At 47.0% G+C, this 27,870-nt stretch overlaps 11 protein-coding genes across 11 annotated transcripts; 5 read left to right on the top strand and 6 right to left on the bottom strand.

The window, feature by feature from the left end:
- Positions 1 to 454: 454 nt before the first annotated feature.
- On the bottom strand, positions 455 to 874 carry N7487_003219 (uncharacterized protein; the record flags this gene model as incomplete). Its single annotated transcript, XM_056870966.1, has 1 exon — positions 455 to 874. The coding sequence occupies one exon, from the start codon at positions 872 to 874 to the stop codon at positions 455 to 457; it is 420 nt and encodes a 139-aa protein (XP_056735750.1).
- A 26-nt stretch (positions 875 to 900) lies between these two features.
- Positions 901 to 2,078, bottom strand: N7487_003218 (uncharacterized protein; the record flags this gene model as incomplete). Its single annotated transcript, XM_056870965.1, has 2 exons — positions 901 to 1,514; positions 1,610 to 2,078. 2 exons carry the CDS (start codon positions 2,076 to 2,078, stop codon positions 901 to 903), a joined length of 1,083 nt encoding a protein of 360 aa, XP_056735749.1.
- Positions 2,079 to 4,549: 2,471 nt separating this feature from the next.
- Positions 4,550 to 7,663, top strand: N7487_003217 (chromate transporter; the record flags this gene model as incomplete). The annotated part of the gene is made up of 5 exons (XM_056870964.1): positions 4,550 to 4,801; positions 4,874 to 4,995; positions 5,057 to 5,625; positions 5,676 to 6,278; positions 6,621 to 7,663. The coding sequence occupies 5 exons, from the start codon at positions 4,550 to 4,552 to the stop codon at positions 7,661 to 7,663; spliced, it is 2,589 nt and encodes an 862-aa protein (XP_056735748.1).
- Positions 7,664 to 9,177: 1,514 nt separating this feature from the next.
- On the top strand, positions 9,178 to 10,039 carry N7487_003216 (zinc finger MYND domain-containing protein; the record flags this gene model as incomplete). The annotated part of the gene is made up of 4 exons (XM_056870963.1): positions 9,178 to 9,196; positions 9,249 to 9,762; positions 9,816 to 9,903; positions 9,962 to 10,039. The coding sequence occupies 4 exons, from the start codon at positions 9,178 to 9,180 to the stop codon at positions 10,037 to 10,039; spliced, it is 699 nt and encodes a 232-aa protein (XP_056735747.1).
- Positions 10,040 to 11,095: 1,056 nt separating this feature from the next.
- On the top strand, positions 11,096 to 12,184 carry N7487_003215 (bZIP transcription factor; the record flags this gene model as incomplete). The annotated part of the gene is made up of 1 exon (XM_056870962.1): positions 11,096 to 12,184. The coding sequence occupies one exon, from the start codon at positions 11,096 to 11,098 to the stop codon at positions 12,182 to 12,184; it is 1,089 nt and encodes a 362-aa protein (XP_056735746.1).
- A 163-nt stretch (positions 12,185 to 12,347) lies between these two features.
- N7487_003214 (MFS transporter) lies at positions 12,348 to 14,045 on the bottom strand (the record flags this gene model as incomplete). Its single annotated transcript, XM_056870961.1, has 3 exons — positions 12,348 to 12,956; positions 13,026 to 13,601; positions 13,662 to 14,045. 3 exons carry the CDS (start codon positions 14,043 to 14,045, stop codon positions 12,348 to 12,350), a joined length of 1,569 nt encoding a protein of 522 aa, XP_056735745.1.
- An 873-nt stretch (positions 14,046 to 14,918) lies between these two features.
- N7487_003213 (uncharacterized protein) lies at positions 14,919 to 15,699 on the bottom strand (the record flags this gene model as incomplete). Its single annotated transcript, XM_056870960.1, has 2 exons — positions 14,919 to 15,626; positions 15,661 to 15,699. 2 exons carry the CDS (start codon positions 15,697 to 15,699, stop codon positions 14,919 to 14,921), a joined length of 747 nt encoding a protein of 248 aa, XP_056735744.1.
- A 3,226-nt stretch (positions 15,700 to 18,925) lies between these two features.
- On the top strand, positions 18,926 to 21,085 carry N7487_003212 (uncharacterized protein; the record flags this gene model as incomplete). Its single annotated transcript, XM_056870959.1, has 1 exon — positions 18,926 to 21,085. The coding sequence occupies one exon, from the start codon at positions 18,926 to 18,928 to the stop codon at positions 21,083 to 21,085; it is 2,160 nt and encodes a 719-aa protein (XP_056735743.1).
- Positions 21,086 to 21,438: 353 nt separating this feature from the next.
- Positions 21,439 to 22,289, bottom strand: N7487_003211 (peptide alpha-N-acetyltransferase complex A subunit ARD1; the record flags this gene model as incomplete). The annotated part of the gene is made up of 2 exons (XM_056870958.1): positions 21,439 to 21,815; positions 21,923 to 22,289. The coding sequence occupies 2 exons, from the start codon at positions 22,287 to 22,289 to the stop codon at positions 21,439 to 21,441; spliced, it is 744 nt and encodes a 247-aa protein (XP_056735742.1).
- Positions 22,290 to 22,745: 456 nt separating this feature from the next.
- On the bottom strand, positions 22,746 to 24,229 carry N7487_003210 (uncharacterized protein; the record flags this gene model as incomplete). Its single annotated transcript, XM_056870957.1, has 3 exons — positions 22,746 to 22,966; positions 23,022 to 23,621; positions 23,689 to 24,229. The coding sequence occupies 3 exons, from the start codon at positions 24,227 to 24,229 to the stop codon at positions 22,746 to 22,748; spliced, it is 1,362 nt and encodes a 453-aa protein (XP_056735741.1).
- A 757-nt stretch (positions 24,230 to 24,986) lies between these two features.
- On the top strand, positions 24,987 to 26,203 carry N7487_003209 (SUR7/PalI family protein; the record flags this gene model as incomplete). The annotated part of the gene is made up of 2 exons (XM_056870956.1): positions 24,987 to 25,407; positions 25,479 to 26,203. 2 exons carry the CDS (start codon positions 24,987 to 24,989, stop codon positions 26,201 to 26,203), a joined length of 1,146 nt encoding a protein of 381 aa, XP_056735740.1.
- Positions 26,204 to 27,870: the final 1,667 nt, after the last annotated feature.

Below are 27,870 nucleotides of genomic sequence, written 5' to 3'. Positions count from 1 at the left end.
ATCATAGAGACAACCTGCAATTGTCTGTTTTCATCTCGAGGGATATTCAACGGACGGGTCTGATTTATCACTTGATTTACTTTACTGCCGACTACTACCCAACGTCGGAAAGTACGGAATACTACAATTAAACCAATCCGGTGGGCCTAGAAGCAAAATCTTGTGATTAGAGTAGTACGAGCGACATAAGAGGACAGACCAGAGAACATAACCCTGTAGGTGTAGCTGCCCAAGCAAAACAAGATCCAGCAAACCTTCAAACCCTTTCTGCATTACATTATGGTTGCTGGCATGGATCCTTGTCCCATTATCATCTTCCGAAACCACACGACGAGCAACCTGGCAACAACCCACAGGAGGAGCAGTTGATATCTCACTCTATGTCTCCATATCCGAGTCTTCCTCAGAAGATTTATCTTCTGAAGACGTCGAGGAGGATTCATCACTTGTTATCTCAATCGGCTCTTCCGCCTTTTCGTGTCTCGTTTGGGGCTCCAATTTTGTTGCTGGTTGTATCTTGTGGAAATGCTTCTGGTACCAGATGGCTCTTTAGTTGTTCTTCAGGTTCGTCCTCTGACTCATCTTCTGATGACGATTTGGATGATTCATCGTCTGAGAGTTGAATCAGTTCTTTGAAATTGTCCTTGGGTTCCTTTGGGAGCTCTTCTTTCGTGAACAGTTTCCGCCTTACTTCCCCTAGTTCCTCTAGTTCGTCATCTGACTCTTCTTCTGAGGATTCGTCTTCTGACGAAGAAGAAGAAGAAGAAGAAGAAGAAGAAGAAGAAGAAGAAGAAGAAGAAGAAGAAGAAGAAGAAGAAGATGATGATGTTTCGCTGCTCTCCTCTAGTGATCGAATCGTTGTTTCCGCTTTCATGTTGTCTTCCTCTTGTAACGCCTCTTTTACTGCTGGAATTTGCACAGCCGTTTCTTCTTCTCCTTCGGAGGAGTGATCGTCATCCTCTTCTGAAGACGAATCTTCCAAGGATTCTTTCTGCGTGAAAGACAGGATCCATCATTTTCTCCCTCTAGATGTGGCACGTCTTCGTTCGTCACTTTATGTGCGATTGGCAATATGTCTGAATTTTCGACAGGTGAGTTGTCTTGCCTATTCATTACCATCTTGATCTGCGCTGCCTTTCCTTTAGATCGCGACGAAGATACCGGTGATTGCGAATACTCCCGACTGTCCGCCACCGCTCTGTGGTTATTTTGTTCCTGTCGTGGACCACTTTCCCCTCTGCAGACTTCTGGCACTAGTACTCGTCGCAATTCCTGTAACCGCTGCCGTTTGAATATAGGTTGCTGCTCATTAATATAGTGATAGGCTCGCTTTGAACCGACCTGCTGTTGTGGGATGTCCATAATTGGGGATGATAAAGGCATGTCTAGCGGCTCGGATGTCTCATAAACTGCATCCTCAAAGCGCTCGCTTTTTATTGGAACATTACCATTTTGTGCTGCAATATAAAGATCCTGCTCTCTTTTGCGTTGCATCATCTTCCCCATCTCGTTTACTGGAATCTGATCGTTCTTAGCATCATACGCCCTCCATTGCCCATGGTGCAGCTTACCATTTTACAGTGAATCTGCATACGTGTACAGTACTCACATGGCCCCACTAGTGTAGGAAGACAAGGTGGGAATGGGCTTTCGTTTTGCCAGGACGCAAAGCACTCGTAGCAGCTTCTGACAGCATCCTGGAGTGACCCAGATACTGCATCCATATCATTAGAGAGCTGCATTTTTGCTGTCTCTAGCGGCACGATTGCTTCATGCGGGAGTTCTGGTGTCCCCTCCCCGTCGTGCAAGGTCATAGACGGCGGATGACCAGGGGAGTTGATCGCTAGTTGATCTCCATCCTGGGAGAATGGGGATCTGTCGCGCAGTTTATCAACCACTTGGACATCCTGCATCCCCTCGACGGGCAAGTGATTCGATGTCTCCACTGCATCCGGCTGGATCTGCGGTCCCCATATCTGTTTGATGCTTTCTGCAAAGTTAAATGTTCCAGCGGCAAATATTTGGACAGCTTCCGCAACTGCTTGCACAGTCCGCTGGAATCTCTGATCACTGGCCATATTGGATTGACACGTTGATAGAGATAACCCCCCCTCCCTCCCCCCTGTGCTGGTCAATGTGATGTAGGTGTTGTGATATTGGTTCGGCTTCCGGCTGAGCTTATTCTCCGAGACTCACTCTGGCCTCAGATTGAGACCATTTCAAGAGTTTGATATTGATGTAAATCATCTTATTGATTATGAAGATGGATTCTAAGTCGGAAGAAGCAAACAAGGCAGTGTGGTATGTTTGTTTCTCCCACATCTCCAAGTAGATAGCATTTGAGACCCGAAGAAAACAATGGCATGTATATATTATGCGGCAAAGTGCATGATTTTTATTATCTAAAATAGATAGCTCTGTTATAAACTAGTCAATATTTAAATTCACACCCAAACGCCCGACAAAAAATGGCTAGGGCCAAAACTCCCCAGGAATGGTGTTATATGGAAAAAAATAACCCAGTTAATATCCCCCAGGTGGCCGTGGCCTTGCAGCGAACGCCCCACCGCTTTCCGCGCCTGTGAGGGAAAAATGAACGTCCCCCCTGTCAGAACTAAAATATCCTCGCCGGTCAACTCTCCGTGTGACAATGCACTTACGGATGCCAAAGTGCCAAGTTCCTGCCCTAACCATTTTTTCCCCTTGAGATTCTCACTTATGCATAAGATCTTAGTGATATCTGACAGAATAATCCTAATGTTCATGTATAGTAAATAACTTCACAAGATCCAATAAAAGCGAAAGAAAAGTGAAGAGCAATTTAATATTATTAGCTTACTAGAGAATTATACAAGTATATTTGGCCTTATCTTACCGCTCTTTTATTTTCCCTTTCACGTTGAATCTATATGTAACGGTATATGCACCATTCCACAAACCTACAAGCTTTGGATTATCCAAGTTGCCTGGCGTGTCCACATTGATCCGTCGTCCCTCTATGTAAAACCTTATCTATTAAATGCGGCTCAATTTTACGGCAGACTAGTTGCTTTGACATAACTAATTGATCTTCTGCATGGTCTGACTTATTCTGCTCTCTGGAACAAATCAGGATCTGGATTGGTACATATCGAAATCAATCAATCAATATCTCATGTTGCCGTTGAACCTGAAATCTCGCCCCACACTCGTATTACCTAGCATCACAGGGCTACCATCAGATTCTATCATATATGTTGGCTTGGAATTTGTCAGGCACCCGCTGGTTTTCAAATTCATCTACTCATGTCCACAAAGTATTGCTTATGGCTTTGTACCCGGGATCCAGAGGGCTGCTAAGCCTGGTCATCTGCATATGATTATCGTGGATGGTGCAGTTTTGACAGGATGGGAGGATAGCATATTGGTCTGACACGATCTAAATGGCGTTAATGAACAACTGACTTCACCATGTAGGAGCCTAAACGTACCTTTCCAACTCCATTAACTCCAAGTTCTTCGTAAAATCAAAGCATCTCAATCGTTTTGCCATGATTGCGACGGTAATGTTCCAGCATTGTATGAAACTCTTGTTGGAGGGTAGCGAGCATCTTCGACCCTAGCGTGAGAACCTTCAAAATTTCTCTATTTGCATTCCGGCGATAATCTTCTATCATTGTATTGAACTCTTGTTGCAAAGCAGGGGACATCTCCGATCCTGGTGTAAGAGCCTTCAGGGTTTCTCTATTTGCTTCCCGCAGGACATTAGCCAAGCGAGTTAGTGATAATGCCCAGGCGGCTTTATCTGAACCAAGATTCGGAGTCCCAATAAATGATGTAGCGGCAGTTGATTCGAAAACATCCTTATAGTATTGTTGTGCTGATCTGCGGGAAATAAGAAGGGCTTGCTCAATCACGAGACCTCCAAGGCTATGTGTGACGAAGATCGAGTAATATTTCCTGCTTTTTCCCCAACGACAGTTTGTCATCAATAACTACAAAGTACGCTTCGCATTTTACACATAGTTCAATCGTAAAATATATAAAAAATAAGTCTCTCGGCATAAATACCGGTCCTAACCTAGCCTCTCATGGAAAACTCCAGATTCGGTGTACATGCGCGTGACCCACATGGGCATCGACATGTCCGTATATCTAAACAAATACTACAACTTATGGGTTCGAAGGTTTGTGGACCTCTTTCCTTCTGGCATCTTTCTCGCTCAATTATTTTCTTTGTTGCGTCTTCTTCGTCATCCACCATATGCTTTCTATCCTTTGCTTGTCATCGGCTTCTCAATTTGGTAATGCCAATAACATTCAACGTTCAAATAGGCTTTCCTGGGACCATGGCACAACACGTGTTTCATTGCCGTATCTTTGATTGGTCATTTTGACCTCGGGCTTTTAATGCGCTTAGTAAACGTCTTGGCTTGTTTCAAATTCCCACCTTGGCAAGGTCCCCTAGAAAGTACGGCGAAGTTATAGCAGCCGTCGTGCATGAGATAATTTCATTCTCCTGAGCTGTCTTACTATTTGTACTCGACGGATCTGCACAGCTGTGAAGGAGATGCCACTCCTCTCCCCATTTTCACAATTCTTCTCCTCTCTCCTCCGGCTGAATTCCAAGTGGGGAAGCCGCAGGGCTCTCGAAAATGAGGGATCGGAGAACCCTCTATCAAGTCGTTTGTTGGATATCTTTTTGCGTACATGGGATCTAGGTTTTACAGCGTTCGGAGGACCACCAGTACACTTCCAGATTCTACATAGCAGGTTCGTGGAGGGAAAGAGCGACAAGGAAAAATGGGTAGATGAACAGACTGTACGATTCTCCATAACCTGTCTTCAAGCTCGCATGTCTCAATCCATTACGGGCTCCTAACAAATCTCATAGTATCAAGAACTCTTTGCTATTTGCCAGGGCCTTCCGGGTCCCGCTAGCACGAAGATGATTTTCTGCCTAGCACTATTACATGCAGGATTTATTCCTGCCATGCTTGCATTTTTTCTTTGGAGGTGATCTATACCATCATTCTACAAACAACGCCATCTGTTGACCTCCAACTAACAATGTCAGCCTTCCCGGAGCAATTGGCATGTATGCCCTGTCACTTGGAGTGCAAAACATGAGTGAAACCCTACCAAAACCTGTCTATTCTTTACTTTCCGGCCTCAATGCCGCCACAGTGGGTATCGTTGCACTTGCAGCCGTGCAATTGGCCGAAAAGGCTATTCGGGATAAATTATCGCGCATCCTTGTGATTTTTGGCGCATGTGCTGGTCTCTGCTACAATGCACTCTGGTATTTTCCCGTGCTGATGATGATTGGTGGCTTCCTCACCAGCGTCTGGGATGGATGGTTATATCAGCAAATTCTGAGAGCAAAGATCGGGTGGAAAAATAGACATCATCGCCCAGAACAGGACGTGACAGATGGGGACCCTATAGCCATGGATGATATGACTTTGGAAGAGAATAGAGTGCAGAGGAGTGAGGTGACGCGACTACGAAGAACTGATCCTAGAATCGGAGGACTACAACAAAGTACAGTTGATACCACAAGACCAACGCAGTCCACGGAAGCTGCTTCACAACAGCACATTATTCGGATTCGGGTCGGAGCCTTGGTCATGGTTGTCTTTTTTGGTATGCACCCATCCCAAAAGATTCCTGATAGTCAACACTAACATTGTTAGCTTCGTTCATCGGAATTCTTGTTGCCAGAGCCCAGCTCACTACACCCCCACTGGTCCTCGACCTCTTTGCCAATATGTACCTAGCTGGTACTGTTATCTTTGGCGGGGGGCCTGTTGTCATTCCCCTTTTACGCTCCTATGTCGTCGATCCTGGCTGGGTCTCAAGTAGAGACTTCCTGATTGGCCTTGCCATCATCCAAGCTTTTCCCGGTCCTAACTTCAACTTCGCCGTCTTCTTGGGGGCGCTAGCACTACAGCACTCGCGCTTTCCGACAGTCTTGGGTGCGTTTCTTGGTGGTTTGGGAATCTTCCTTCCGGGAATCACGTTGGCCGTTGCAATCCAAAGCTTCTGGCGCGTATTGCGTAACAGGAAATATGTTGTCGATTTTCTTAGAGGAGTGAATGCCACTGCGGTTGGTCTAGTATTTACAGCGGTATACCGGCTCTGGGAGATTGGATACCTGACTCATGAAAGAAGTGATGGACAGAGTCTGGGGAAAGAACCATGGTGGGTGGTTGTTGCGACGGTGACATATGCAGGGACTGCATGGTTCCATGTGCCCCCGCCTGTGGCGATTGTAATGGGTGCCATTTTAGGGTTATGTTGGTTTGGAGCTGTGGGGCGATAAAAATATTCTGGCAGCTATCCTTGTTTATCTTTGTTGGAACACTCCCATATGGTATAGCCAAGTGCAAAACCAGCTTCACCGTTCTGCACTCTTCTCTCCAGTCTCGTCCACCGCCAAGGCGCTAGCTCTAACATTGTGGACATTCGAATACGAGGGCCTTCATACTTCACGTGACTGTAAATCGCCCTCCTATATCCTCATCACCAACCCCTAATCGAGAATAACCTGAAGGAAGTCGCGTTGACACCCGTGGGCTGAGGCCTCCCCGGCCTATTTACGCGCTATATGTTGTTTTTCGGTCTCCTGTTTTTCGCAGGCCGATCCATGGCCGCTTCTAGCTCAACAGCTCTAGTCAGCTGGCAGTTAGAGGACAACAGCCGCTCCACATTTGCTCTGGTGTGGTCTTGTTTGTCAACGATATTTGCCTGTACCTGGACAGTCTTACACCCCAGTCTCCCTCGACGAAACTCACCCACCGTGAGAACAATCATTTCGAATTTCGCATATTGGCTCCTCGCTATCTTTTTCCCAGAATATGTGTTTGTAAACGCTTCACAAATGCGTTATCGAGCCATGTTATTGAAGAATGTGTGCACTGAAGCGCAGAAAACCCGGTATCTTGAATCAGTAGACCCGGAGTCCTGGTTATCTAAACGGGCCAAGCCACTAGATCAAGTGCAAAACCAAGACTCTGCTGGCCCTCATCCATCCCACACTGAGTGGACACTTCGAAAATGTTTCTGCATCATTGCTGGCGGACTTGCCTTGCAGACTCAGGATGGATGGATTTACGTCCTCCGACGAAGTGATATGAAACCCTTCATTGAGGCCGGTGTAGTCGAAGACACAGACTTTCACGATCGTGAGGTTGAAGATCATGCGAAAGCAGATTCTTTAGGGAAAACGTTCACTGTCCTACAAACTAGCTGGTTTCTTTTCAACATAATAGCAAGATGGGCAACTTCTCTGCCAGTTGCACCAATCGAACTAGCGACAGTCGCTTATATACCTTGTGCTGTACTCATGTATGCCATGTGGTGGTATAATCCTAAGGATATGACCACACCAATCACGATCTATGTGAGATGCGACCGTAATAATTTACCCACTCATCTGCTTGATCAAACGGCCACAAATCCCCATGGATGGGTTCACCGTCATGCGCAAGTAAAGAAACAGACCGCGTTGTCTGTTTTTTCGCAGGCTGTTGAGTGGTTTTTTGACGCAGCCACGGGTCCTGTTGATACAGCAGGCGAGCTTCCCTATGATGATTTCCATAAGCCATCTCATGGATGCATTATAACCGCTGTCAATACCTTTGTTGCTTTCCTTTACTGTGGTATTCATATCGCCGGGTAAATACTAATCTACCCTTAATTACATGGCTTCTTACTGTTGATTAACTAACATGTGTTCTTTTTCTTTCTAGATGGAATTTCCCATTTCCCACTGGAGCTGAAAGAATTACTTGGCTTGTTTCATCGCTTGCTTGCGTTGTCCTCGTTGGGATCTATAGTTTCGCGAGTACCATACCTATGTATGTGATTTGGTTTGAGTCAAGAAAGCTTTTTCCTTTCTATACTAAAGCATTCAATGCTCGAAAGGGCTTTTGGTACCGGGTAATCCTGATTGTTGAACTTGTTTGCTTCGCCATATACGTGTTTTTACGTCTGGCTATCATGGTTCTAGCTTTTACTTCACTGAGAGCTCTTCCGGTCGGCTCATATACGACTGTCGAATGGGTGATGAGCATTCCACATGTTTAAGACTGGTTGATTGAATTGATTGAATTGTATTCCTGGAGTTTGGCGAGCAAATGAAGAAGATGAGTCTACCAGACGAAAGGCTAGGGGGAGAGGGCTTTTTGGCACCTGGTTGTTGGTGCTTGACCCTTCAGGCGAGGTCCTGCTCGTTTCTGCTCCTTCCTGTGTTCTTTCTCTTCCAGTTCTCTGTTAACTTGTCATACGATTGATTGACTGTGCTTCTTCTTGCTGTTGAGCCTATAATCCTCGGGTCTTCTCTCTGTGACTACATTGCATGCTTATCTCTTGAAATTTGATAGAAGCGCCAGTTGGTAGATACCCTGTCGCATGCTGGGGTCGACATCTGCAGTTTTCGAGCTTCAATCTCTGCGTGAAGCAGGCCTCTTTGATCGCCGATCCCGCCCTCGACAGAACCTCAGTCTCCATATTCATTGTTGAGAAAAGCTGAGTCATGCATATGCCTCATGCCGTCGGGTCGAGTACAAACAGTCCATAATAAACTAGAGCTGCATACTCTGGACTGGCCTGCGTATGTAGGCCACCAGTGAATACCTGAGGAATATCTCCGTTGATCGTCATGATCCGGATTCCCTTCGATTCCATGAATATCCATACATACCTTACAAGAATAGTCGGCTGCTCACGCTGCGTCTGTCCTTGACGGCACAAGACTTCACTGGTGTGACCTATGTGGCCCTAAGATAATATTAGAGATGTTATGTGTAAAAACATCTACACATATGTTCATTTTAGATGTTTTTTTTAGATCCATATATATAATTAGAGATATAATCAAAATTGATAAAATTGAGACCATCGTGAACAATATAGGTAATAGCAGATTGCTGTATCCCATGATGTCTCAAAAAATCAAGCAAACGAGCCAAGGCACCTTCACCTCTATTGTTGCAGTGCGCGCCTTCCTCTCTCTTCGTGAATTCGTTCTTTCCACTTTCTCCTTCCCCATCCACAAACTCACAGAATTTTACTTCTTACCCAAGTGCCTTGCTGTCACAGACCTTCTTCTGTCACTATTGGGGTCCCAGTCCTCAAGTCACTCAACCTCAAGCTCAGCCCAACAGTGACACAGATCAAACAATCATCATTATCATGGGCCGATGGGGATGGCGTGAGTATTTTCCCTTTTACTATACCTCTTGTTCAACTAATGTTTATCATAGGTTTGTTTGAAGGTGATCAGGACCTCGACGTCGTTCTCTCCATTTCCGAAGACACTCTAGGCATCAAGACAGGTCAGTGGGATTACAGGTTGAGTGCAATGGTTCACCAAAGCGACATGCTGGCACCACCAGAGGCCGCTACTATCTACAGGACCGAGGAATATGCCTACGAGCTAGCCAACATCATTGTACCTTACGTCCGCCGGAAACTTGACACTGGCAACCTCGGAGAACGGATGTTCGCTGCTAGTCGCGCTAAGGAATCGGACCCGGATGATCTGTTCCAACATTCCAAGTACCGCACTATCATCATGGGTGCCCTTATTATGCGTGCCGGTGCTCGCATCAACGCAGCAGACCTGCAGCATCTGCGTGATCTAGTTCCCCAAATCAACTGTACCTCCCGCCGCACACTCTTCGACGACCATGGCTTCAGATCTCCGGGAAGGGCTCAATTTCTAGCTGCCTTGGATCACTACCAGCCCGGGGTTGCACGTAGCTTCCAGGAGCCTAGGTGAGTTTGACTGAAAGATACATGAAGACAATCCATGCTGACGGCCTTGATAGCTGCTTCAAGTGTGGAAAGATCGAGGAAGACATCGGTCGCAAGCCTCTGCAATGCAAGAAGTGCAAAGTCGCAACGTACTGCGGCAGGGTATGTAGGATACAAGCGAGCTATCCAAGTTGTGTTCATGGATATTGATTCTTTATAGGATTGCCAGCGTGACCAGTGGCGCGAACACCGAGTGAGCTGCATTCCCCCGGGACAACGCCGGATGCTGAACGTGTGATCGCACCTTTTGATGGATTCTGCAACACCGGGATTCGCAAGGATCAGGATTCTGATGTTCCTGGTTGTCTTGTGAATGGGTCATTACATCGTTATCCGCAGAACCTGAGACCCAGCGGTACTCGATATATTTATCAACTTTCTTCTCATGGGGATTGATATTTGATATTTGATATCTGCCATCCTAGCTATTGACTCAATCAATGAGGGTTTCAATTCATTTTATGCGCTGGTGCTATCGTATTCACGGGAAAGTAGCTAGAAAATACGATAATTGGAAGCAAGGATTGTATGAAGAACATAGATCAATACTTTCCCTCTATAGTCTGCTCAACACCTAACAAGTTTCCTGCTCATTATCGAACATTAGAAGGCCACAATATACCTGATTTCTTGACACTCAACTCCCTCTAAGCTTCTGGCTCCCTGGCCGTTTCAATCTACATATTATAGGCATTAGCCTTAAGTGCATTCTCCCAATCTTTATTCGGAACCCAGCCATCAGAGTTAGTGTCCATATTGGCCATCAACCAGAACATTAGTCTCTGATGCGTCTCAAAGTCCACCAGATACTGCTTATGTTTCCTTAGTTCTTCTCGAGTTGGTGAGTACGGACACAATCTGTCCAATTCCAACTCTTTCCATCGAGCTGAGAGCTCAATCAATTGTTGGCAGATCATCACAGCGGTGTTGTATAGCAATAATGGAAGACAGTGAAGAGGGCTGGATGGAGGAGTTTTGATGCGCACATCTTGGGAGTAAGCGTTGTCATTGTGTGTTGTTGTTCAGACAGTGATTTTGAATGTGAATGCCTGACACATAAATAGGATGCATTAGTCACTTATTTACTGTAGGATTGTCCATCAAGATGGAAATTGTAAAAAAAAGGCCTAAGAAAAGAAAACGCCATACATAGAAAGACCACAAACGATAGTAGAGGTATGAATTTGTAGATATCTGCATAAGTATTATGCATACCCACTTATGTCAAGTTATGCACGTGTCGCACCTTAAATCTGCTGATCCCATCGTTCCGCGACACCAAAGCACCAAAACCATGTCTTCCAATGAGAAAAAGCGCCTCCGAGATCGTCGCTCACAGCAAACTCTCCGTGAAAAGAAGCTACGACATATATCTCAGCTCGAAGAACAAGTAGCGCACTGCGAGCAAAATCACAGCGACCAAGGCGTACAACGCCTTCTCCAAGTAATCGAAGGGCTCCGCAAGCAAAATGAAACTCTTCTCAAGCGCCAAAAGAGTTTGAAATCTCTCGTGGACTCCTGGGAGACAGAACTGGAGGAACCGGCCGCCACCGATGACTCCAGCCATGACCTATCATCTCTATATAAGGAGATGAGCGACCGCGAAGCCCAATTCTCCCTTCAAACGAACTTTCATGATTCAATACCCCGGCATGGGATAAGCAGCCTTCTCAACGCCCCCATATCGGCTGCATCAACGCCACGTCAAAAACGATCACCCTCTTTGGAGCCTCTTTCCGCCATCACGACACCTCTGTGGAACCAAATCCCGCCACACACTGACGACTTCAGCACACGCACCATGATCTCCTGTCCGTGGTTCCTCTACCCGGAGCTGATAATCCCATGCCCAGATGTTCCCAATTCACCTCTTGATTTCATTTACGGCACGAAAACAAACTCGCTAGCAGACCAGATTCACACGGCCCTGCAACGCCGCCCAGTCCGCGATCCGGAGCGACTGGGTACCGGCTGGCTGACTTACCACTTCACGAGATGGGTCATTTCGCCCAGCCCAGAGACTTACGGTCGGCTCCCTACATTTCTCAGGCCTGTGCAGGGCCAGATGGCCATTCCGCATCCGCTCGTATTGGACTTCATGCCGTGGCCGAGGTTGAGGCTGAATCTAATTCGACGGTGGCATATCTATGGCAAAGACCGGGATGGTTTTTTCGGGTTCATGGCTTGTTGTGTTAAGCTTCGATGGCCTTGGAATGAGGCGGTTCTTGAGCGCAATGAGAAAAACGAGTTGTGGATGAAAAAGGCGTTTTATGAGACGATCATGAGTGAGAGCGGGTGGGGGCTTACGCCGGAGTTTATTAGACGGTATCCTGATCTGGTGGAGGGTATGGATATTAATAAAATCGTGGTTGAACTTTTTTGAGGAATGACCCTTGCCGAGTACAGGAATTAAATTTCTATTAAGCTCTATTATATGGATTGCGTATATGCACCTTCTAGTTGGTCGTTAAAACATTATCCCGATCACGGAGAGACAAGGGATGTGGAGGGACTGAGATGCCCTTGAAGATAGTAGCATCTCAAGCCTATTTACCATCAAGATCCACAGGCCACTTCTCTCGAATCACCTTGCCGTACTTGATGAAGACAATAGGAATCGGGATGAATGCCAAAGCCAAGAACCCAAGCAGCGAGTTGCCCCATCCGATACCTAGATTACCAAACATCTTCGGCCCGGCGAGGGGAAGTAGAGCTCCAACCAAGGACCGAGTGGCTGTCAAAGTGGCGTTGGCGGATGCTGCATATTTGGGGTAGCAATCGATGATATATGTTTGGATGGGCATATACACGCCCATCATGCCGACACCAAAGGGGAACATGCCAATGATAGGCACGATCCAAAACACGTGCTTATCGGCTGTCCAACCGTACCAGAAGAAGCTGATTGGAAGGATACAGGCGAAGATGATCATGGTTGGGAGGCGCATCTCGGGTTCAAACTTGCCACCGTTCTTTGCTGTAGCTGCCAAAACCATCCGGTCGTTTGTGAAGGCGATCATTGCGAGACCGCCAATGAAACCGAAGCCAATACCGAGATATGCAAGTCCTGAGAGGCCAACGGAGAAGCCATATGTCTTAGTGAACACGCTGGGGATAGTAGTGAAGAAGAGGTAAAGCAGGCCGTAGATGAAAGCCTAGAGATAGAATGTTAGCGAACCGTATTCTGAAAAGGAATTTTCGTGTATCACGAAACTCAGACTCACCATATAAATGCAGAGAAGGAAGACAATTGGCGACTTCACAAACAGCAAAATAGGCCTCTTGAAACTCTGTACCAGAATCTGTGCCAAACCAGCATGCTCCGCATCCGTGTCATAGGCACTCCGCAAATCCGTTCTCCCCGTTTCCTTTGCGAGCTTCTCAGTCTTCCACCGGATGAGAACGTCGGCATACGTCTCTTTGTTCAGAACCTCAACTCCGAACGACACAACGCCACCCAGAATGAGCAGTAGCCAAAACACCCAGCGCCAGCCTTCTTCCATTCCGAGGAATCCACCCGCAATAGGCCCAATTACAGGTCCGATCAGTGGTCCCATAGCCCAGACGGATGTTGCCATGCCGCGCTGCTCCCGCGGGAATAGATCTGCGATTACACCTGCGCCGAGTGTTATACATCCCGAACCGCCGATTCCGGCAAATAGACGGCAGACGATGAGGGTCTCGATGCTGTTTGCGCGTGCGCAGCCAATTTGCCAGACCACAAAGAACCAGTTTGCACCGCTGAGGACGACACGGCGGCCGTAGACTTCGCTCAGAGGGGCGAGTAGAAGAGGGCCGAACTGGATCGGTCAGGTTAGATGGATTGGATTTCATAGGTGATGGGGGTTGGGTTGGCTCACTGCATATCCAAGGATATAGATGCTGACACTGAAAGACAATATTGTCTCATTCGTTACTCCGAATTCCATTGCGACGTATGAGATGGCGGGTGAGAACATGCTCGAGGCAAGTGGGGAGATCAGAGTCATAACACTGATCAGAGCGAGCAAGGACCATTTTTTGCTAGGAGCAAAGTTCTGGGGATTGTTGGGGTCATCCTGTCCATCCCAGCCTACTATTCCGCGGCTGAGGTCGGTTTCTGGGAATATTTGTTTGGTTGGTGTTGATGTCTCCGCGGTTTGGTTTGTTGATTGTTTTTCGAGGTCCGGGGTTAGGTTTCTAACACTGTCCCCTTCATTGAGGGTTGCATGATTTGAGATGGACTCTTTCTGGAGAGTATCCATGATGGTGACAAATGTTTGTCGGAAAGTAAACAGGAAGGGGCGACCTTAGTGTTTGGGGGTAGTATAGAGGTAAAGTAAATAGATGGTTGTGCCAAGGGGAAGCAAGGTTAAATAGTCTTAAACGAGCAGGAAAAAGGGAGGATCGATCAGATATAAAAGCAAAATTTTTATGAAAAGAAATGCATCAGGTCATGATCAGCAAGGCGATATCCGAGGGGCTTTCTATAAATTCTCGGAGGGTGCCCGTTTCTCCGATTTATTCACCGATATTGGCGTTCCAACTAGGTTATATTGAGTCATAATTGCCATTATGCTTATAAAAGCGGTTCATAAATTGACAAAATTCGGTCAGGCCGACGAAGTGTTTAATTTAGGACCTCCATTGCATGGACAACGTGATGGATAACACGGAAGCTTCCGCCAAACGATGATTCAGCGCTCCACTATTGATAATCAGCGGCCAATCATACCCCATCAATTTGGCCAATCTCCTGGCGCTGAATCATTGCTTAGTGCCAAGTGCCGTCGTTTCAGTGTGGGGCCATTTTCATATCGCAGGGAACCTTGAGTTTATTTTGATGCGCGTAATTGTTTTGAATAAACTTGACAAACTTCATTTGATGTAAATTACAAGCAATTGGTGGTATGCCTCGACAGTTTGTCCTCTTGGACCGATCAACTGTTCGAAACAACCTCTGGAAAACACCCTCCATATCATGATCATCATCCCCTTCTCAACCTGTCACACTTTTAATTTCATCTTCTCCACGGCCGGATAAACACTCCTTTGTAAGGCTAGTGGTCACCCGGCGACAAAGGTTAGGCATGTCTTTCTCCTGCTCTTGTGTCGGCCTCAGATTTCCATCATCTTCATCACACATCGTCATCATAGTCAGTCAATGGAGGGAAAGCCTCCTCAGCGGTCTGGCCTATCGAGTCAAGATGCTCCAAGACATCGAAGTAAACGCTTTCAAAGTACTCCTTGGTGACATTCTGGAGATCGCTGTTCATACACTCCAGCTGATCGTATCTCTCATTGACAAACGCTTCTCCGATGTCACTCTTAATTCCGTCCAACAAAAGCAACAGAGGAACAAATGGCGGAATTCCCATTCTAATATTCAAGGTATGTGTGTAATATTCCATAACACGGTGAACGAACTGCCGGGCACAAGAATAATCACTTCGGTCGCAACGAATGAGATTGAACAGAATATGAGAGACATCAGCGGACTGCTGCTCGGGACTGCGGGCAAGCTGCCGAAGGATCATGTCGGCCCCCAACATGAACTCGTCAGCCAGTTCAGCTCGAGGAGTCTCTCTCACAATCATGCGCACAAGGATTGGATGCAAGTTCCACGAGATCCACTTGCGGACCTCAATCGACAACTCTTGCCATTTTCTAGCATCGGGCGAGTCCTTGTAAGGGCGGGGAATACCAGAATCGATGAGCCGATGGAGTTTGTGTACTTTAAGGATCTGGTAGATGTGATTGCGCCAGGTCAGATAGTCGGAAGGATGTTCCAGAACACAGCCAAACTGGTACAGGATGAACCAGGGAATTGACGGCAGCTCAAATGCCTGGTCAATTGGGCTAGTCAGTCTCTCATTCGACAAAAGGGGTCGACCAATCGCGAGTGTGCTCCGCAGACATGTTGTCGTGTCGTTGTAACAACCTCTTTTCGACTGGGTTCCTGTTGTTGCAAAGTGAGAGATACCTGGGCTGGAACTATACGGAAACCCACCACGTTAGCTCATGAATTTTTTCAAAATTCCCAGAATGAAGGCTGGATGGCTTACCGTGCCGATGAATCGAATAAAATATTCAACTACGCCTCGGGGGCGTGTATCGGTAGTGCGGGCGTCTCTTGTTGTGTTTCAGTGGACAGCCGAAGATCAGACGATAACAGGTTTCTTACCACAGTTGAGACCACTAGGTGGCCTTTTGAATGAATCAGAACCTTTCGAAATGCTAGCAGCAATACTTTGCCTTCAGTTTGAGAAATAGAAAAATTGAGGTGTGTAGAAATGAAAGAGAGGAGAAGGGAGGAGACGATAAAAGCCGATAATGATTCTACAAAGGCGGGGATAGTAGCTAAAAAGTAGCCTCGCGTATAAGTAAACACACGTAAGAACTAAGTTTGCCAGAAGATGCCTAAATTCATTACGTATACCTACTCTAAGAATCAACCAACCGATATCAACATTATGCGTACCTTGACCGCAATAAAAGTACTAATGTGAACTATTTACCTAGCATCTAGTATAATCTAATACAATCTGAAGTCATCAACTGGAGATGAAAGAATCGTTCGGCAATTTTAGACGCCGTCCACTATATTGAGGCTATTGACTTGGAGTAAAACAATGAGTCAGTATCTTTTACATACCATCCAGTGTAATTTGAAGCCATATATTGACTTGGGATGAAATAATGAATCAGAACCTTCCAAGCTGCCAGCAACAATATTTTTCCTGCAGTTCGAGAAACACGCAAACGAAGGTATGCCGGAAGAAAAGATGGGCCAAAGGAGGAGACAGTAGAGATTCTACGAAGTCGAGGATAGTAGCTAGAATATATCTCCGCTTATAAGTAGCTTTGCGTAAGAAACAACTTAGCAAAATACATCTAAAGGCATTGCGTATGCTTAATCCAAGAATAAACCAACCGGTATTAACGTTATACGTACCTTGACCGCAATGAAAGTAGTAACATGAACTACTCACCTAGCATGCAGTATGATTTAGTACAATTTGAAGTCACCAGTTATATTGGGACGAAGCAATCTTAGTCTTGGTATAATGCAATGTTGCTCGATCTTCGAAACCATCGTCGGTCGCGAAATATAGCGAATATAAATGCACGTTGGGGGCACTTCTGAGAGCACCAGTCAAGGGATAGAATATAGCATATATGTGGTGAGGATCTACTACATGAGATGAATCTCCACAAACACCCGACGAGATTACCGTGAAGGAATTCAGATTAAATGTCGATGCGGGTCAACCTTGCACTTGCGAATTTCCTAACAGAAAAAATTACAATTTATCAGTTTTACCAAACATGGTATTAGAATATAAGAGCTTAACGAAGCTGGTGTGTTCAATAAAAATTCAATCACCATCGTTTAGGGTTTGCGGGTAAGCACGAGGTAAGCTAAGGTATACGCAGCCAGTATGCAGACAGCAGGAGTACTATACATATATTACTCACCTAATATCCTCACAATTTGTCGGGGCAGGTGGTATGAAAGTATTTCTCTAATGCACATTGCTTACAAGAGCAACGACACAGAGCCACAGGTCATCAAGGGATATCCACCCCACCACATATTGCATGCGTTCTTAGCGTCAATAGGCATTCAGTGGCAAATCTCAAGGATACACACCCCATGTATTCCCTAGATTATATTCTAGCGTTGTATGTACAATTGAATATATCATGTTCATCCTCTATCCTCTCAAGTATCTCATTGATAGGCCTTCTATCCGTAGGCCCTAAAAAAATACTTGTCTAGTAACCCCAGGGGACACTAAGTCAGCCTAATTATGTTCTCGAGGTTATGATGCAAAGCTTCACCCATGGACGCGCTATTGCAGATCCGAATGGGGCAAAAACTCACAACATGCAACCTGAACAGACCAGGCCAAAAAGGTTAATTGGGACAGAAGCCATGGGAACTATAAAACCAGTTAAGACGGGCCAAAGGTCGGTGTAAGAACTCAGTCACTAACGATACATGTATAGACCCAGTTTTAGATGTCTTAGGGGTGGGGAATGAAAGGCTGGGGTGATCTATCAAGTAGAGTTCTGAAGGATATTAGTTATGGTACGAAATATTGGAGTACATACGGAGTATATCGAGGATGGCAATGGATGGTGTCATTTAAATGCAGCCACTTTGGGGTCCAAGGATGAAGGGCGTTTGGTGCTCTTTAAATTCTAGCTGGTTTAACCATGTCTAATGGCAGGTGAATATACCAATACAACTGACATGGCCCTAGTACTGTAATGTTGTTGGGATCAAAGACTGTGGCCAGGAGTGCCAAGTACCTGATTTGCTCCTGTTTCCTTCGCCTTCTTCCTTTCTCCAATTAATCAATCAATACAGTGACAGTACTCTCCTTCTCCCCTCCTAGAATTCCGTAGGGACTCAAAGCATTGAGACCAATTATCTATAATATTTTAATCTATAATTAAGTGTTATTATTATAGGTTTGTATGCAAGAAACTAAGGGGTGCCTTTTACATATTAAAATTGGAATTGAACTATTTGATAAAAATGACCTTGCATATTCTCGTGAAATATATATTTCTTCAATCTCATCTACGTGTCCAATTTAAGAGGATCACCGACACCCTAGCTTCTCGATATTAAAATGGGTGTATAGATAGGCAAGAAGATCACTGTAGTATTTGATCCTCTAACATGAGTTCATTTCTTAGAAACATATGTATCCCAACATTGGAGGTTTGCGTATGCCCATAGATACATACACACACAGACCTAATCGATATGGCTTATCCGTCTTATCCGTCTTATCGTCTCCGCCAATCCCGATGTCAACTTTGTTCACTCCTCCACCTTCTTCGTCGTCTGTCCTTCTTCATTAGGGTCTCAGCATACATTTGTCATTGCGAGTCACTCATCCGGTCTAAAGGTAGGACTTAACGTCTCTCAAAAATGATATGCCAATACTTGTACGCTGACAGTCCCTATTGATAGCAATCCTGCTGCCTTCCACCGCCCCTCAGGGCCTCGTTATCTTATCACAGCATGGGGATTTAGATCTGACAGAAGATCTGTAGCCCTTTCTAGGCCACTACATTCCTGCTGCCCTTTTGCTCTTCCCCGGCCGACCGTAACCGCCTTCTCAATATGGACCAAGAGGAGGCTCCACCACCCCCGTACTCGGCCGTCGACCCATTACTCGCACCAACGAATAGCCGGAATAACAACTCTTCTCAGACTCCAATCCCTTCCGGGGTGAGTGTCTCTCCGCCGCAAGATGCCAGTAGTTCTTGTGTTCCAACGCCGCCGACAGTCGTGCCGACACATTTCAGATCCGCCGCTGCGTACTTTGAGGAGCGGCTTCCGTCGGACCTAGACGAGAGCCGGGGTTTACTACAGCATCATATGACAATCTACCCCCGGAGCCAAGCCAAGGATTTCCCAAGACGACCGCGGTGTTGGGCCTCGCGCTTAGATGAGATTACCCAGCAGGATTGGGATACCTTCCTAAAGTATCTATTTCCGCCGCAATTGGGACTCGCTGCTTCCTCTCAACATCTCCCACGCCAATTACGAGCGGAAATCAGACGAGACCGCAAGGATCGCCCACAGGAGACCGATGAGCAACGGAAGGCTCGAATCGCCGCCGTCGTCACCGAATGGAACGAATGTTTTTTTGAGCTCCGCGCTACTCAGATTGTCTTTGTCTACGTGGGCGAACCTGATTCTGCGCCTTCGTCCGCTTTATGTCCCCGATGCTATCCAGCGGCAACGGGTTCAATAGAAGGCCAGCCAATTCGAAATTCAAATGCGCCGTCGCCTGTCCCTGGGCAGCACGCTCCTTCCCCGAACCCCTGGTCGGTGCCACCTATGTTCCACAATCCCCAAGTACATGTGCCCCCATCTCCATACGGTGTATATGGCGTTCCTCCATACCCTCCCCCCATATCTCCTAACCAGCCACCTCAATACTACCCTCATCCTCCACAAGGCACATGGCAATGGAGCAACTGGAACTATCCGCAGCCACAACCGCAGTATCCCAATAACGGCACTCAGAAGAGTGGATCCCTTGGGTGGATTTCACAAATCGCATCACAAGCGCAGAAATATGGAGAGCGTTTTAGCGAACAGGCAATACAATACGGAGACCAAATCAGTGCACAGGCACAGCATTATGGACGGCAGGTCGAGGAGCAGGCCCTTGCACATGGCCGCTGGATCGAAGAACAGGCAAGGCTTCATGGCCGGAAAGCACCAATGGCTGGATCTCAATACGGTGGTGGCTACTACCCCCGGCCGGCCTGGGATAACTCGCCACGTCCCACAGCCAGCACCCCAATGACACCCACTCAAAGGCCCAGCCCCGTGACAAGTCCTAATACGACGGGTCGGCCCGAGTCAATCAACCAGGGCGATAGCAACAAACCTAAGTCCCCAACAGAACAGCTTCTGATAGAGCCTCCTACGGTGGAACGCACCAGACGAGCATCAGTGAGCTCGGTATCATCCGAGTCCTCCTTCAGCTCAATTGACTCCATCTCGACAACATCAGACCTAGACGTTACAGACCTTGCAACAGTGCGCACTCAGTTGGAACTTCTAGACGATCGTCATGATCGGGTATTATACAATGCCGCCGTCGATCTCCGTCGGCAACTCTCTGTTCTGCAAGAGTCCCGTCGAGAAGCCAAGTTCTCCGGTAAAAATAACTGGCGAGCCGGTTTCAACCAAAACCAACAAAGCAGTCAACAATCTGGCGACGCCGACTGGGGTCGCTGGGACTCACCCCAGCAGCAGCAACGCAACTCAGTTGACAGACGTGCCATGAAAGACGAAATGCGCGCCACTAAGAAAGCGTTCCGGGACACACTGCGTCGAGCACGAGACGAGCAGCGCGAACGTCGACGCGCTCGACGCCGCCAGGTCCGCCAGGCTCGCGCCAATGACGGCGATAAGGCCAAACACGTGCATGACCAGCCGCTAGACCAACAGCTTGGGACGTTGCGACTGGAAGATTCCCGGCAGCCTAACCCGCCTTTGCCTGCACGTCCGGTCAGCACACAAACACAGCCTAGTCCGGTTTCTACACCGAATGGCTCGAATGTCGGCTTTGGATTTGCTTCCAATCCGCCTTCCCCTTCTGTCTCACGGCGGAGTACGCAGGACTCCATACTTACAGGGGGCACATCCGCCTCTGTGAAGCAAGGGAAGCCGGCTGATACGTCGAGTCGGCTAAAGGACATGCTGTTGTCGCGCAAGTCGAGGAAGCAACAGTCGAAAGAGGATGATGCAGGAAGTAAATGATCTGGAAAAGCTGAGTATTGTGGATTTTTTTTTTTTTTCTTTTTTTTTTCTAGTTCTCTTTTCAGCCTGGAGTTCAGTATTTCCTTGGGAGGACGGGCAAACATGATTTTGCTTCTCCTCGGTGTATATATAGTTCAAATCTCGACCATAGCGAAGTCAACGAAGGTACGATTCACATTGATAGTTACATAGTATATTCACGAAAAACTTACAATTCGCATCTCCATCTACACACATCCCAAATATATTGAAATGAAACTTTTTTTTTTTGCAAAAAAGAGATCTCTCTATACATACAAAGAACATTCATCCCCATTTTGCATCTATATTCACATTGACATCCATATCTCCCTCTAAGCCTTGGACTCGTTCTTCTCAACCAAATCACCAACTCCAAGTCCCCTCCCAACCTTAACCCGAATCATCTTTTCAGCATCCTTCTTCCCAAGCTCCCCGACCTCCTCACCCTCATCCTCATTCCCTTCCTCGTCCCCATTCTTCTCCTTATTATTGTCCGCATCCTTCTTCTCAATGGCCTTCCAATCAAGCCACATGTTCTGAAGGTTCAACCGCATAGCGTACGCATCCTCACCATCAGCGTAGTATCCATCCTCAACCTTCTCAACCTCGAAGCCGAGCGTATCGCGGTACAAACGCAGCGCAGCAACGTTCGACATGCGCACGTGGAGAGAGACGAAGTGCGCGCGGTGGGATTCGGCCATTGCGCGTTCTTTGAAATCATAGAAAATTAGCATCCATACCGTAAATCGCGTAAATGTCTGCGAATTTGAAATGCAAATCCAAAATCAAGGGAAAAAAAAAAAGAATATCACTCACGACTCATCCGCATAAGTCTCTCGGCAATTCCCAACCGTCTATGCGTGCGCATAACACTCAAACTGGTAATATGACCATGCTGCTTCCCATCTGTCGGCTCCTCCTCCATCTTCGCGAGAACATATCCGACGACCTTGGGATACTCCCCTGAGACATTGCCTGCGATTCCGGGGCCTGTCGAGCTGGACTTGTATCCTGCGCGCGGACGGACAACGGCCACGAAGCTTAGCTGCGGCCAGGTCAGGGCGTGGTACAGGTAGTATTTTAGGAAGTAGTTCTCGGGGAGGTTTGTTATGTTGCAGGTTTGGATTGAGGGGAGGAGGTCGATGTACGAGGGGTAGCTGCTGAGGGGGACGATGTCGACCATTTTGGCGGTTGGGCAGCTGAGGTTTGAGGTGGTGGAGGTGGTGAGGGGGTGGTTTTGGTTTGAAGGTATGGTGGAGTTGGTTTGCGGTGCGGTGGGGAGGTCATGTGATGTCGTGGATATGGGGTGTAGGAAGGTTGTGATGGGAGGTGGATAGGATATTGGGTGTGGTATTTACGTTATTAGTTTGAAAAGGAGTTGAAATTTTATTTGGAATTATTTTATTTTCATTTGTTCGAGTTCAAGTTCGAGTTCTAGTGAAGAGCATGTCTATGTACTGACTATGCTGCTATGTATAGATCAAATAACTACAACATTGTACATATGTAAGTACTATATCAAAATCATATCCAGTACAATGTAATATGTATGGCCAGAAAAAAAAGAAAGAAAAAAAGAAACCTAGCGCCGACGACCGATCTGGTCATGCACCCAAAATAGTCATAGATATCGTGGAAATTAGAACACAGACATCACCATCTGCACTCCCACTGCCACTAGAAGCACCGTCGACATACCAGCGACAGAAACCTCGCGCAGGGCGCCAGAGGTCTTGCCACAGCATTTACGGTCATAAGTGACATTGTTCATCTCAGCAGCGACCTCGAAAACCGAGCCGTTGAAATCACCATAGTTATAGTAATCGACCAGAAGCATGTTGGGAGGACGCCCCCAGGTTTCTGTTAGGAGTTAGAAGAGCAATAAAAATAAGAATTAAATACTTCTTAAACTTACCAGTACAGTTCTCAGCCATCGCGCCCAGACTACCACTGCCGTTCACGGCATTGGTCTCGGAAAGCTGAGCGGTATTAGGAATCAACATGCTCAGAGAACCAAGGTTCAACTGCAAGTTGAGATTGTGGTTGGCCATGTACATGCGGTTCTTGGCAGATGCCACAGACAGACCGGGTGGGCGTTGCTGCGTGCAGGGGAAGGTAGGATCGGTAGGAGAGAATGGAGTCTCCCACACCTGCGAGAACTCATCCATCAACCATGGGTACGCGGTCTGGTTGGCCTGGTAGTCCATGAAGAAAACTGCGCGCTTCTGCCTGAGGATCATATCTGAGAGCGTAGGCCAGTCATCCAGAGCCATCGGCACCTTGGTCGGGGTGTAGATCAGGTCCTTCAGACCGGAGTTGTAGATCGGGGTGGTGAAGTTAGCGGGAGAGACATAGTCGTAGTTACCGATGATGAAGGTCACCACGTCGTAGGGGTTCTTCCGCATCCACGTGTTGACATCGGTTAGGTAGTTTTCGAGGGTGCCGACGTTGAGCAATTCACAGGTTGTGTGACACAGGTACATTGTGCCATTCTCGTAGTGGGTCTGGAATTGCACTAATCCATAGATTAATAAGGGCTGGCTTTTAAATAGTTGATATACCGTGACTCGGACTCCACTTACGCGTGCGAATTCCATCATTCAATTGTGTCGTCACATCCAACACCTGGTTAGCGGCGATGTTGTTCTTGCGCACGAACGGGCTGTTGTGCGCTGCGACCATGGTAATGTTGGAGTACTTCCTCGCACAGAACTCGGGGTAGTTGTTGCAAGGACGGGTATTGACGACAGGAGTACTGGTAGCCGTGCCCGTCGCCGTCGCAGTCGCGTTCATACTATTGTTCCCGATCACTGTTGTTCCTCCGCCGCCCACCAGTAAAGTCAAGGAGTCGGAAGTCGTGGTGACTGCCGTCTGGTTGGAGGCGGTCATTGTGCCATTGTGCTGAGTAGTCGATGCGATGATCGACTTATCCCCATCACTCAGTGTGATTGTTGTACTCAGGTCTTGGTAGGTACCTGAGGGAAGGGCCACGGGAGTTGTGACTGACACAACCGTGGTTCCATCGGTGGTGGTCTTTCCCGACTCCGTGGAGGAGGATTCGGTAGTTGTATCCTGGGCCACGGCAACGGCGAGGAAGCCGACAAGAATAGTAGGCCACCTCATAGTTGTGTGTGATATGGGGGATAACTATGTTCTCCCAAAATAGGAGGAGAAGATGATCTCGGGAAATACTTCAACTTACCTAATCGTATGGCATGTGGAGATTTTCTTTTCCAATGACGTTGACCACGAAGGGACCAAAGTGATGGGCCAATAATATATTTTTATCTCTTTTTTATATTTGGGACAACATTAGGGGGCGAAGTGGGAAGTGGGCAGAGATCTCCGGCCCTCTGGGCTCGAATGCCGATTGCTGCCTGTTACATATTTAGTTAGGCTTACTCCTTCATGTCTCACAATACTCTGTAGTCACTATTAATACGAAGGATGATGATATTTTATTATATCTGATCTACTCATTGGCCATGAGAATCTCATTTCCTTGCATTTCAATCCCCTCCATGCCCTTTTACTTCGTACTGTACTACGATAAGCCGAAATGATCGTCAACGTAGGCCAGGGGCCACGCCACTAGCGTTCAGCCACTGACGATCGCATAAGAAACGCGGACGATCTGATGAAATTTCTTAAATTTGGATGCCAATGGAGCACAATGAATCCAATAAATCCACTAAATCCACAAACTAAACTCCAAAGCTAAAAACATCTCTCGTATTCGCCTGAAGAGCTAAAAAGGTAATCGGGAGATTTGATGGCCTAACGTCATTATCGGCCTTAGGAACCCTAATTCCTGTCTTCTCTTTTTTCCTTTCGGACCTGGACTTTTCTCTGCTTTTCCCCTTTTTCATATTGTTCGATCATGAATGGGACGGACAATGGCAAGCGAAAGCTTCCCTTTTTCAAGTCCACTGGCCCAGTCGGTCGCCAGCAAAAATCCACCGTTCACTGGCATCGCCTATTACGGTCGCTGTTATATTTGATCGCTTGGATCTTTTTAGTACTGGTTGTCATTGGCAACACCTCTAATAAACCAGTCCTACGCAGTACCTACTTCCTCTACCTCGACCTTTCCAATATCATCCCCGTCTCCATTCCAAATGCTGTCCTGATCAACTCCATCGCCCAAACCATCGGGTTGCATGATTTCTACCAGGTCGGCCTATGGAACTTTTGCGAAGGATACAATGGACAGGGAATCACCCACTGCTCCAAGCCGAAGACTCTTTATGCCTTCAATCCAGTTGAGATCATCCTGAACGAGCTGTTGGCAGGTGCTACAAGTACGTTGCACATATATCCCCGCATGCAAGGACCCCCCTGGAATGCAAATATTAACATCCCCCACCCCCAGTCGCCCTCCCAGCCGATATCGAAAGCCCGTTGAAACTAGCCCGCACCGCCTCCCACTGGATGTTTGGACTGCTCCTCGCTGCAGCAGTCCTCAATTTCGTCCTGATCTTCGTCGCCCCGCTCGCTGTATCCTCACGACACCCACGGAACATCAAAGCTTGGGCAGCAGGCTACAGCGATGGCCACCCGCCCGCGGGTAATCCACCCCACCGTCGACGCACCTTTTTCTGGCTGCGCGCCCTGCCCATGTTGATTCTGACATTTTTCACCGCGCTGGTGACTGTTGTCGGGTCGGCTGTCGCGACGGTCATGTTCGTTATCTTCGCCAATGTTTTCTCAAACGCCGACCCGAGCATTAACATCAAGGCTCATGTCGGCACCCAGATGCTGGTATTTATGTGGATCGCTTCAGCATTCAGTTTGATCGCTTTCATTATTCAGATCGGCTCTTGCTGCGCGGCTTGCTGTCGTGGCCGTAAGGCGCGTAAGCAGCTCAAGGTGGAGGGTGTTAACTGGCACGAGAAGGGTGCGGTTGCACCCGTTGCGACCGAGGATCGTGCTGTCTCATCTTGCAGAGATGCTGATGCTGGCCATGCTGGGGAGCGTCGTCTCAGTAGTGACCAAGCATTCCAGAATGGACACAAGCAGAAGTTGGGCAATGGACAGGCTTCCAACCAACAATACTCTTCGACCTCTTCGACTGAACCCCATGCGATCTCGACCTGATCTCGGTCGGAATTATTCTCCATTCTGGTTATTCCTTCGGACATATTTTCCTTTCTACAGTTCTTTTCATATTTGTGGCGGTTCGTCTCAATATCCAACCCTGTGTGCTATAGTACTCCCATTTCTGGACATTTACTCATATTTTACCTACCATTATTTACTTAGATATGATTTCACGATTTGACTGTAAAGAGATAGAGGCTCGGCATTTTTTGTTTCATATTTTTCATACAATCTGCATCTCACGAAATTTGTTCTGAATGTTGAGTGAATATTCAATCTCAATTCTGCTCCGCATATCCTTTACTCTTTTTCGTTCCCCGCATTGGATACGTCACAGAGTTGTCGTAAGCTCAATATCATCATTGCCACAATTCCCAACCTCTATTGAATTCTCAATCTATAATTAATCCAGTATCCGGCTGTAGAATAGCTATAGTTCTACTACAGTTCCCTCTCACGTCAGATCAACTTTATCCGAGTCGTACATCACCTACTCCGTACCCCATATTCGCAATTGACTCCACCGATTGAACAACTATGCCTTGATACCCAGGGATCCACCCGGTAATGCCGTGGCAACCCTAGGCCTAAATATCCCCGAGGGCGCCGAGGGCCTAGATCGATTATAGACTACCGCAGACACAAGGAACCCTCACCCCGAGATATAACCCGATATAGCCGATAGCTATCCCCGAATACATCGCATAATCGCATAAACTCTCAACCTCCTAGTCGTAGGGGATTTTTGTTAAATTATCCTTGACCTGAGAATAGACAATTTGAATTCCAATTCAATGAACTTCAGTCTGTGTTGATTTATCTTTCGGAACATCTACAACGCCACTGCCGTCGCACGTTGGACAAGTCTTTTGCGACTCGTCTGTGGTAGATACTAGGCCGCACAATATGAACACCAAGGTTACGATGGTCGGGGCAAGAAGGATATAAATGATAACGAAGATGACGAAAGTTAGGAAAGGCACAGTCTGTAGTGAGCGGGTGTTCAAAGTTGTGAACGAGCGTAGAAGTGTGTCCAGGTGTATCACCGGTGCCATCATCTTTGATGGGAGGGAATGGAAGAATAGCGTATCAGAGAAAACGAAGTCCATGCATATGTAGCACTGCCCAGGTAGGTTCGAAGGCCACGAGTTACAACCTCGTGATTAGTATTGGAATTCTTCTGCCTAGATAATCCCTGGTCAACTGGTTTTTACTTAGTCACAATTTTTAAAAGCTACGCAGGTTAAACATCCGGGATTGGATCTTAAGTCATGGGTCGGGCCGCCAATCTACCCGGAGTCTTCCGGTTATTTGTATTGCCTGACGCTCTTTCATGTGCTTTTATATGGTATTGCCATATAAAAGGGTAGATACTCCCTAATCCAGTATATTTTTAGTATCTGGGTATAGTTACGAGGGATGATGGACAACTAGGTCTTCTCAATACCAAGATCTTAAGAGGACACATGAAAGAGTTAATTTCATATTGACCACTCGTCATTTCCATTTTTAATAAATCTACGTAGCACGGCTACAACAGTCTACGTATGTACCTGTATGTACCGGATTTTTAGGCCGCGGATGCGAATTTCCCAACAGGGGTGCGGCCGTTTTATAAGGGCTGGCGAACTAGGAGTATGGCTTCCTTGCTTTTTTTTACCGCC

This window comes from Penicillium crustosum (assembly GCF_028827405.1).
Source record: "Penicillium crustosum strain IBT 35664 chromosome Unknown utg000001l_segment0_segment0, whole genome shotgun sequence".
NCBI lineage: Eukaryota > Fungi > Ascomycota > Eurotiomycetes > Eurotiales > Aspergillaceae > Penicillium > Penicillium crustosum.
Note: the sequence above shows the minus strand (reverse complement) of the source record. Positions and strands in the feature narration are given on the sequence as shown.